We start from the raw sequence: 11,637 nt of genomic DNA on the forward strand, positions 1-11,637 counted from the left end.
CATATTTAGAGATTATCCATGTACATTAAAATTTTCTATTCAAAATTTAAATTAGTCTAAATAGTTTTCTGCCGTGAAGTATAGATACAGATACGACTACACAATACAGATATGATCGGATACGATGATTCGTCAATTTCTAAAAAATTAAAGGATGTATCATTTTTTATGTATATTTCTAAAAAATGAGGATCCTGATACGTTGAAGATATATTTTCTTGTTCTTTAAAAAAATATAGGATATAGATAAATTTAGCATATAAGTTAATAACAATAACACAAAATAGAATACAAACACTAAAATACAATAAAAAAAAGTGACATCTAAGATGTTGAAGTACAAATAGTTAATAAAATGCACTAGAAAAGTGACTCATATTGCAAAGAAGAAGAAGAAGATTAGACTATGAAGATAAACGAAAAACTTCTTCATTGAATTGTTGAAGATATCCAAATAGTTTATATTTTGGTGAACTTTGTGGGGACTCAAATGTGAAGATAGAGATTAGATGATTCTAGTCTAGGGTTTGATTATTTTATTTTATTTTTTTCTTAGTTTTGGTCTTGAGTAGTGAGCTTTTTAAATAAGTTACTTAGTTTTAGATTGGAAAATATTAGATGAGTTGTTTAAAAAAAAAATATGTGTAGAAAGAGATACGTTAAATCGCGTGTTAGATCTATATCTGAAGAATATCTGAAAGTATCGATATCTGATACGTGTCTGATATGGATTTTTTGACTCACATGAAGTATCTGTGCTTCATAGGTTTTCTACAAAGAAAAATAAATTATGTAAATATCTCTTTACTATATTGATCTTTAGGTTACTTTCCATGATGGTTTTATTCAATTTTACAAATCAAATTAATAAAATCCAAAGTTTTAAATTTAAACTAAAACTAACTCATCAAATTAAGTAGAAAGCCAAAAGAAAATGGAATTTTTTTCCATTAGAAAAATAAAAATCTAAGTTAAAACACCACCTCATAGTTTTCATATAAAGCATATAACCCCAAGTACTTTTTGGATTGTTTAAAAATTATGAATTTAGTGATGCAACTTACTTTTTACACACAATTAGCTTTTTATAGAAGTAATTTAAAGAATTCAAGATATACAAGCAAAGGAAGATGCATTTAAATTACAAAGAAAACAAATTGATGAATGGATAAGAAAAGCAATGAAGAAAGAAATAAATAAATATCCAATTTGATTAAGAAATGTCATAGACAAGTTGAGGTGTGAAGAAAAGAAATCACCAAATAAGAGACATGGAAATTAGCCAAAAAGAATAATTTTTTTTCTTTTCTTTTCCCCAATGGCTATCAAAGTGAATATTATTTAAGAAGAGAAAAAAACCCCAACTTAGAATGGAATTAAAATATAGAAATGTATTTGTTTGGCAAGAAAGAAAAAAGAAAAAAAAAATAATCTCAAGATTATATTCTATGGAATAACCTGTCAAGTACGAGGCTTACTCTATAGAATCAAAGCATTATCCAATTCTCCCACGTAATGGAATCTGTATTTCATTGCTCATCTTCCACCAACAATCTGCACAAAAAAATAATAATAATAATAAATAAATCATATGGTTCAATTTCCATCGACAAGAGAGATGGTTTTTTTTTTTTTTTAGTTTAGCTTGGGCACATTTCAACTAATCTCACGGAACAACCTAGCTAACTTTACGATATTTGGGTATTAAGGAAACTTAAAGGTATTAAATCCTAGACAAATGATTACCATGAATTGAACCATTACTCATTAGACTAACCAATGATGGTTGAAATGGAATAGAATATCAACCTTACTAACCACCACTAACTTATCCACAAAATACTCTCTTAATTTTGTTGTTGGTTTGTTTGTTTCTTGGTAGAGAGAGAGAAAGAGAATGCTGTCTGACTTAGTAAAAGATTAAATCATATAGCAAACATATCCAACTTTTGACAACATATTTACATTTCCTATATATGGGTCCATGAAATACCCATTATCTAAAAAAGTATCGAGTCTAATGGGTTCCAGATTGGATATGGATTCCTACACAGATATATATAAAAATCAAGATGTTGGATCTGTGTAATAAGTAGTGGTTCATGCAAAAAAGGAAAGAAAAAAAAAAACAGAGAAAAAAGAAAAAAGCACAATCAAACAAATCACCAAACGGAGATTTCACAAGTTTGTATTGACGAAAGTAGACTTGAAGTTTTCATCCATCATTAAAATCTCTTACCTTCATTTATAATATTGAAGTTAGCAAGAAAGAAGCACCAACACGTTAGTTTGACTAGCATATCTGTATCTGATACATATCAAATAAATTGGACACTTCGATACTTGTTGGACACGTATCAAACACTTGTTAGTATAATAGATGTGTTAGATACTAATTATACAAAGTCAGATCCAATATTTGTTAGACATGCAGTGAATGCTTGTTAAGTATACTAAATAGACAAATATAACAAAAAATAAAAAATAAACTTTAAAAGTGAAATATATCAAACAAATTTTTTAAGCATATAAAAGCAACTCATTGACTTTGAATTTTCTTCTTGAATAAAAAAGATATATATTTTGATAAACATGTCTTTGTGGTGTTTGTGTCCTAGATTTAAAAAAAATATTATATGATCATGCTAGTGTCATGTCGTATCCATGCATCCATCCTTAAGTTAGGAGGTTGTGTGTTTGGGTTTTGTGACTACTACATTAAATATTTCCTTCGGACCAACGGTAGCTTTTACGGTTTCTAAATCCGAAGATCTTTCTATATTTATAGACTCAACATCTTTGAACAGTCAAAAAGTTCAAACTAATCCCATCAAGAGAGGAGTTTTCAATTCAATCTATTGAGAGATTCTTTTTTCGTTGGGATCATGAGATTACCTGGTTCTAAGAGGCTTTAAAAATAAGGACTATTGGTTGATCCCAAGGGTCTTTCAAGTTTAAACCATATAATATCAAGCCAATTACTTTGCTAGGATCAATTGTTTTAGTGCCTCCTGCATTATTAAAGCAAAATCAAAGAAAGCTAAAAAGGTGAAATAATTGGGGGGGGGGAGAGGGAATTGACCAAAGAATTGGCATTTTCTCCATCCCCAAATCAGAACTGAGAAAAAAGTAAAAGAAAAAAGTCGAACAAAAATGAAAGGTTTTCTTTTCCTTAACCATTACAAATGTAACTCTCAGCAAACAGAAAGTAATTCAAAAGTTGTGGTCAAAAGCCTTTTATTGCCAGAACAACTCCTTTATCAAAAGGATGTTGTCTTGAGTGCAAGAAAAAATACTGCACTTTATATTGATGTTTATTAACCATACAAGAATCGTTATCTATTGCTTTTTAAAGACGGTATTTTTTTTGAGCAAAATTTGTGATGAAAAGACAGATGTAACAAAGTTTTATATTCAACAGAATGAAGTGTGCAAACAAAGATCAAGATAAGAGGGAAACAAAAAGTAAAAACCCTACTCAGCACTAATAATCAATAAACTCACGTCTTAATGAAGCTGTCATCAAATCAAGCAATTCTGTTTTCAAAAGGGATGAAGGGCATGTTCAGAAGCGATTTCGAAAACAACCACTTTTGTGTTTTGTCATGTACAAAATCATTTCCAAATAAGTCTGTAATTTTTGATTTTACACTTTTAAATGTGATTTTCTTATAATAAAATTGATAAAGCATATTTTAAAACGATTTTGAATATGATAAAAGTGATTTTATATGCAAATATGATTGCACAAAGTTGTATATTCAAAGCTTATCCTACAGTTTCTAAAAACTATGTGCAAAAACGAGATAGATGATGTTACTAACAAAAAGCCCATGCGGGAAATGGTAATAACGTAAAAAGTGTACCACAACAGCCCATACTTCAATCCCATAAAGAAAGAGAAAACTTTGAAGCAAACGAATATGTTAGCATGCACTATCTTGTAATGTAATCTCATCGCTTTATATGATTTCAAGTAATGCATTGGGAAGGAGAAGGAAAAAAGGCCTAAAAAGATAATCAAGGAAGTGATAGAAAAGAAAATTCTAGTTAGAAATATGTCATGCATATTCCACTTGATCCAAATGGTTACATGTGGGGTTTCAATCTTTAATTCATATATATCTGCAGCTCTTGTTAAATCAGATATAAATTCATGCATAAACACAATCTATTGGGAATATCTAATTGATATAACTACACATATCAAGGGCATAGGCTAATTTTCACCATGGTTGATAAGTTTAACCCTGATTATCTAATTAGCAATTTAAAGAAACGAAGCATATAGAACAAAACCCTGAAGAGGTGGCTCAAGTGGAATGAGCTTGGGATGTTTAGGGATAACACTTCAACATTTAGGTTCAAGCCTCATGTTTGGCCCATTTAATAACCATTTGATTTTCTGAAAAGTACACTTATAAATACTATTTCTATCTAAGTTTCATTGTTTGATTATCCATTCTCCATCAATATTTTTAAAAATCAAGTCAAGTTTTGAAAACTAAGAAAATGTGGTTTTTGGAATTTGGAATTTGACTAAGAATTAAAACATTTCTTTAAGAAATGTAAATTTATTGTAAAAAAATTTAGAGAAAACAATCCTAAATTTCAAGAAAAGATAACTAAAAACGAAATTCTTATCAAATAGAGAATCAGTAGTTTAGTTCTTGGGGTCTCTTAGAGGTGGCCACGAGAATAATGAATGCATGGAGTGGAACCCCAATGCCTTGATCATCAAAAGATACATACATAAATGAAGTAAAAAGAAAAATATTATGTGTTTTCTCTAAATAGGAATTCTCATTAAAGTTTTTTTCTTTTTGGCAACTTGGGTAAGAAAAACTAATAACTTACTTCACACGTGTGAAGGACATAGAAAAGAGAATTCTTGAAAGAGTAATCTGCACCAAGATTTGGTTGTGTAAATTGGTTTTGATGACTAATATCTGTTGCAAACACAATCATTCTCAAAATTGAATAAAATTAAAATACTATAGGTATTATAAAGCAAAGTTCAATTCGTTATTATTCCACTTTGATGTGAAAAAAAAAAAAAAAAAAAAGCTTGTGGGAAAGAATTTTTGGTGTATATATGCGCGCACACATACACATAGTGCATTAAATAAAATTCATTTTGTGTAACAAAAATTGTTTTAGTATGAAAGCTCGTTTCTTACCAATATATAAAAATCAAATTCTTTAGGAATATTTGATTTGAGTTGGTGCATATATTAATCTTGGCAAGTGGGGAACTTTAGCCACTATGGGGCCCAAACCATTGGCACAATGGCAAGAAGGGTGATTGGGCATGAGATCAATGATCACTTAGTGACAGAAAGATAATTGAATAATTGAAAGCACTATCAAATTAAACATTAGTTTCTTAATCACATTATTCTTCCTCCTTAAACATGTATTTATGAAGTGGGTTTACGATTCTAATCATGTTTTTATACCTAATAGATTCCCATGAGCTTGAAAGTTTTCAGAAAGAAGATATGTGTCATATGCTTTATGCATTTTACTTCCTATAAAAGCAGAACCAATATGAGCCATTAAAGAAATTGTACCAACACACCTGTTCTCTATCAGCTTCAGCTTCAACATCCTTTAAGCAGGATGAATCCCCAAGTTAGCCAATGGTGTGTCTCAGCCAAGCCTTTTTTTGCTGTAGTGTTCTTGCAGTTTGGTCTTGCAGGAATGGACATTCTGTCTAAAGCAGCTCTAAATCAAGGAATGAGCAACTATGTTCTTGTTGTTTACCGCCATGCAGTTGCTACAATTGTTATAGCTCCTTTTGCACTGATTTTTGACAAGTATTTCTCTATTTTCCACTCAGATTCCTTCATTGCCATTTTATCAAACAGTTTACATGCATGCATGAAGTGAACAGCAAAGGATTAATTATTTGAGATGGTTTTTTGCTTTTCCCAGGAAGGTCAGACCAAAGATGACAATTCCAGTCTTTGCCAAATTAATGATCCTCAGCTTGCTAGAGTACTGCCCTGCCTCCCAAAAACTTTTGACAAAATAATGATCTCTCCAACAACATAACATTTTATATCTTCCCTTTTTGGCAGGCCTGTGATTGATCAAAACTTATATTTCTTGGGAATGAAGTACACAACAGCAACTTTTGCAGCTGCCATGTGCAATATTCTCCCCGCCATTACCTTTGTAATGGCTTGGATCCTCAGGTATTCAATAAACAAAATCCAAACCCAATCTCTTTCTCAGTGAAGTTCCTGTAAATTAACACATACTTTTATTCAGGCTAGAGAAAGTAAGAATCAAAAGCATCAGAAGTCAGGCTAAGATAGTGGGAACCATAGCAACAGTTGGAGGAGCTATGATAATGACACTAATAAAAGGCCCAATTTTGGAGCTATTTTGGGTTAAAGAAAGAGCAAACAATCAACAACAAAGAGGTGAAATCAGCCTTCAAGATACAATCAAAGGTTCAATTATGATAACAATTGGCTGTTTCAGTTGGGCCTGTTTCATGATTCTTCAGGTACCCTTCACAAGATTCCCAAATCCATAATCCCCTTTGACAAATAACAAAAACCCCTTTTGTTGATGGATTCCCCTTATCACAAGATTTGTTTCCCATCACTAGGTTTAATACCATGTGACAATTGACAAAAAGAACAACAACAACAACAATAGAATCCAACTTTTTCCCACCACTTTTGAGAGGAAAAAGGAATCATAATTCTTCAAAAAAAAAAAAAAAAAAAAAGGCAAAAAATTGATCAATCATTTGGGATTTTACAGGCAATCACTTTGAAAGCTTACCCAGCTGAGCTTTCCCTTACGGCATGGATCTGCCTATTGGGCACTGCGGAGGGCACTGTGGTGGCTTTGGTGATGGAAAGAGGAAACGCCGCCGTTTGGTCCATTACTTGGGGAACTAAATTGCTTGCCGCTGTCTATAGTGTAAGCCTATCACTATTATATTTTTCTATTTTAATTTTATTATTGGTTAGAAAACATCTTCTTTTTTTAATTGCAAATAATAATTTAATCTTTTAATTTTGATATTGATCGTACTTTATAACATAAAATATATTAATATCATTTGATAAAATTTTGTATCTGTGCCAACATGAGCGTAGTTTAACTGACATACTATTTATACTATCAACCTCGTGATTCGCAATACAATGATTGAATTCTTAGCTAAATTTCAAAAATAAAAATAATTTTTCATAAAAAATTTAGATGTGATAATAGTGTCAATAGATTTAATTTTAAAAAATAAAAACAAAAATAAAATAATTATCATCTTAATAGATTTATTTTAAGAGATAAAAATAAAAATAAAATGATTACTATCTTAACTTTTAGTTTGACAGATGAGTATATATGACTTTAATAAGGATGAAGAAAATTCTTGCAAAATCAGATATCTATATTTTGTTTTTCTAATGATAAATTAATAACATAAGTCTATGATTACCTAAAAGAATTAAATTGAAAAGGTAAAATTTTTTAATTTTGAGATAATTACTTAATCTTCATGATGTTAATATAAGATAGTTCTAACTCTAAGATATGGATGTGTTTAAATAATTTAAACCTTCAGAAAATAATTTTTTTTTTAGTAAATAATAACAATCAAATAATAATCCGAAAGATGCACCAATTTTACGGATATGGTGTTTTTTTCTTAAAGAAAAATATATTTAGAAAAGTCAATAAAATTATACCAAAAGCAAAATTAAAAGAAAAGAATCTCCCCTACCAATATTTATTTGTGTAATTTACATTGACAACAAATAAAAATAACTCTATACCGTGTGGATATTAGAGAATCTCAATTTTATTTTTAGAATTCAAGAGAATATCATAATGGTGGTGATGAAAGTATTTTTTATAATTTTAAAAAAGAAAATTTTCAAAAATAGAAAAACAATGAAGACTATTTATACAAAATAGTAAAATTTAATCTTATTTGATAGAGGTAGATAGAAATATATATCAAGTGTCAATCTGTGATAGAAACTGATAGAAATCTGTCATTAATATTATATGATAGATGTTGATAGAAGTCTATCAGTATCATCAATATTTTTTTTACTATTTATTTTTTATTTTTTATTTTTTTGCTATTCCTTTGAAAAATATTATTATAAATACTTTGAAAATAATATAGTTTAGCGATAAATGACCTATATTTTTTATCTTTTGAAATTATGGCAGGGGATATTTTGTTCAGGGCTTGCTTATTACATTCAAGGAATAGTGATGAAAGATAAAGGACCTGTGTTTGTGACTGCCTTTAGCCCATTGAGTATGGTCATTGTGGCCATTATGAGTTCATTTATTTTGGGAGAGCGTCTTTACTTTGGAAGGTAATTTCCATCTTTACTTTTTATTTTTACTGTTACATTAAAATATTTAAGTAATTGGATTAAACTAATCCACTCCTTTATAAAATAATGGGATTATCACGTGTGAATTTGGAGGTTAAACTTAATATTCACCCATTTAGAGATCTAAACTCAAGTTATATTCTAAGTTAACTTGGAAGGTTTAAAGTTAGAGAACTGGTATTAAAGAAAAACCTATGTAAATTTTATTAAATTTTTCCGGTCTTTTTTGGTTGGGATTGACCATCGAAATTAACTATAGATTCTTTTGGACTTTCTCGATGAAATCTTATCTTTCCAAAATTTAAAAAATCAATGTCCTAAAGATTGTTGAATTTTAAGAAATTTAAAAAGATAATCGTAAATCAATTTAGAAATTGTGGAAAGGCATAAGATTTGCAAGATTACATAATATTTGATATAAGATTTGGAAAAGCTTACAAGAGAAAATTTGAAAAGAAGTAAGAGTTATGGATTCGGTGTTCACTCATACAGAATTTCTTGGAGAAAGCTTGATCTTGGTGTTCATCGCAAAATTTTACCGATAAAGTAAAAAAGAATCAATAGTTGGATATAAGGTTAAAATATTTTTTTTTAAAAAAAATCAAATCTCAGTGTCGATCTCGGCCGTGAATGATAAAAAAAGACTATTTTAACGACCTTTAAAAAAGAGTGCTAGTTGTGAATGGCGTAGTTTAAAGAGTTATCTTTCAACTTTATTAATGAATAATTTAAAAGAGATAGTTATAAAATTAACGTAAAGTAGTGACTCTTTTTATTTATTTACTCTTTTTATTTATTTCAATAAAATATCTTGTTTTATAACGCAGAAAAAATTAAATAATTTTGCAGGGTACTTGGAGCTGCTGTGATAATTGTTGGACTATACCTTGTTGTTTGGGGCAAAAACAAAGATGGGAATTGTTCCTCAAGTGAAGACTTGAAATTACCCACACAACAAACAAAAGAAATAGAAGACAACAAGATGGAAAGTTTAACAATTGAATCAACTAATTCAGTTGATCTAAAGAATAATATTGAGCAAAATTAACTTAATGAGATTGAAAGCCAAAAACTTATAAAAAACATTTTAGATTTTGCTGAAATTTTCTAAATAATTTTCCAATCTCCCACAATCCTTTCCATGTCCCTCCTCTACTCCACCAAGTGTAACAAAGCACTTTTTGGTTTCAAATTTTCCATATATTTTTGTCTAATTTTATAATATTAGGGTTTTTTGGGGTCGGTTGTTAAGAAGGTTGTAATGTTATGGAAAGACAACAGTGAATGAAAGACCTGTTTTTCGTTACATACACGATTCATTTAGTCAAATTTAATTTACTTATTCAAAATAAGTGAATGTGAACGAAAAAGATACTGAAAAAGGAAGATCAAAATGATCCCAAATGAAAGAATATTAATTTAATGATCTTAAGATAGACATAGAACTTGGTTTGACATGATGTACTTATTTTACAAACTTAAGGTGAATAAGTCTTATTTTGATCCTGAGTACTTCATCTATTGGGCTTTTGTTGGAACATAAAGAAAGCATGCAATAGTGGAAACGATGATCGATAGCGTTCTAATTACATAAAACTAAGAATAAGCATGCATAAAGGGTTAGAAAATACAATTTTTGTAGAATCCACCACAATCTTCCTTTCTGTGCTCGATCGACACTAGCAATCGTAAATTCTCGCTATTCTCTTATTGAACACGGTTTGGAACCGTTTTGTTAGTGAACTAAAGGGAATTTCACTCTAGTAAAATAGAAAGTAAAGAGAGTTTGGTGGAAGAGTAAATTGAAAAGTTAAATAAGCATTAGTTCTTACACATTTCAAAAACCAAACTATTTAAAGAGAAATGACATGCAAAATCCTATCTTGCATGTTTTCCACCTCAAACTCCACTAGCATGTAATCTTTAGGTGTTAAGCTTTGGAAGTGCCACTTCAAAGTTCACTAGTTAGTGGGAAAATCCAATCATTAGATTTTTCCACTAACTAATTTAAAAAAAAAAAATAAATCAATCTTTTATGAAAAACATTTTCATAATTTAGAAAATATTTTAAAGCAAATTTAATATCACATATTAAATTGTTTTTGACACCTGACTTTGATTAATCACATTAATCAAGTTTAAAAACACTTTCATGTAATGTTCAAGAATACTCTAAAAAATAATTAATCAATAAATAAATTATTTAATTATAAATTATATCTCATATAAAATATAATTTTTCCTGAAGCCCGAATTTGAACATTTCAAATTCTTACTTGACCTAGTTCTTCAATTTTGTCCGTATTGAGCTAGAAAGGAGACCCGATGGACCTATAGATCATGGGCTCTAATGATCCGAGATTAACCGGTCAAACTCTTTAACCTAGTTAGTCAACATTCGTTTAACTAACAGGACTATCCACTCTAGCCTGTAGTTGCACCCCTCTCACTATAGATATACTATGTGTCCATTTGATATAACCGTCATCGATAAGTTGATTCTTCACAGGTTGTTTGTAACCTCACTAGATCAATTACCATTTTACCCCTAAGTTACATCTTTTCTCTTTAAGTACCACTGTCCCTTTAATGAATAACTGATTTAGGATCTTAATCACTAAATCCATTCCCTCTCAGACTAACGAGAGAATGGGGCCCCTTGTTAAAGACCTGAGATCAACCCTTAAGAGAACAACCTTTCTACTATCCCTAAAATAGGTAGATCATGCAAATTTTATGTCCCCAGCTATCTACCCATTTTTATCTCTAAAATGGGAGACATATTGAGTAGTTCTGTTGAGCTTACCCTCATTTATGCAGATCAAGGGACAATCTCGAATAAATAGGAGTTCATAGACAGCTCAGGATTCATATCAAGTTATCTAGGTCATCAAGAAGTGAAATTAATCAGTGTTAACCGTAAACGATGCTAATATGTAACAGTGATTATTTAGGAACAACTTCCAGATCATTTAGGAACTTACTAAGCCATATTGCTTCCTTGGTTGCTTCACATGCAGCAACATACTCTGCTTCCATTATGGAGTCTATAACGCAACTTTACTTAATACTTCTTTATACTACTGCTTCTCCATTTAGAATGAACACCAATCCCGAAGTAGATCCCCTAGAGTCTATTTCGGTCTGAAAAATCGTAGTCAGTATATCCTGTAAGGATCAAATCCTTATTTCCATATACGAACACGTAGTTCCTGAAGGAAATTGAATACGAGGATCTCCATGAGCAGTGAAAGGA

At 30.0% G+C, this 11,637-nt stretch overlaps 1 protein-coding gene and 1 long non-coding RNA gene across 2 annotated transcripts; one reads left to right on the forward strand and one right to left on the reverse strand.

The window, feature by feature from the left end:
- Positions 1 to 1,187: 1,187 nt before the first annotated feature.
- On the reverse strand, positions 1,188 to 5,722 carry LOC120074181 (uncharacterized). The gene is made up of 3 exons (XR_005480916.2): positions 5,582 to 5,722; positions 2,896 to 3,011; positions 1,188 to 1,554 (listed from the first exon to the last, which is right to left on the reverse strand). It is a non-coding gene; the product is annotated as an uncharacterized LOC120074181 (long non-coding RNA).
- Positions 5,623 to 9,687, forward strand: LOC120074179 (WAT1-related protein At2g37460). The gene is made up of 7 exons (XM_039027209.2): positions 5,623 to 5,819; positions 5,938 to 6,000; positions 6,084 to 6,200; positions 6,277 to 6,517; positions 6,781 to 6,942; positions 8,209 to 8,360; positions 9,231 to 9,687. The coding sequence occupies exons 1-7, from the start codon at positions 5,623 to 5,625 to the stop codon at positions 9,427 to 9,429; spliced, it is 1,131 nt and encodes a 376-aa protein (XP_038883137.2). The 3' UTR covers positions 9,430 to 9,687.
- Positions 9,688 to 11,637: the final 1,950 nt, after the last annotated feature.

The sequence above is a fragment of the Benincasa hispida genome, chromosome 3, assembly GCF_027475165.1.
Source record: "Benincasa hispida cultivar pf3 chromosome 3, pf3_genome.v1.1, whole genome shotgun sequence".
Classification (NCBI taxonomy): domain Eukaryota; kingdom Viridiplantae; phylum Streptophyta; class Magnoliopsida; order Cucurbitales; family Cucurbitaceae; genus Benincasa; species Benincasa hispida.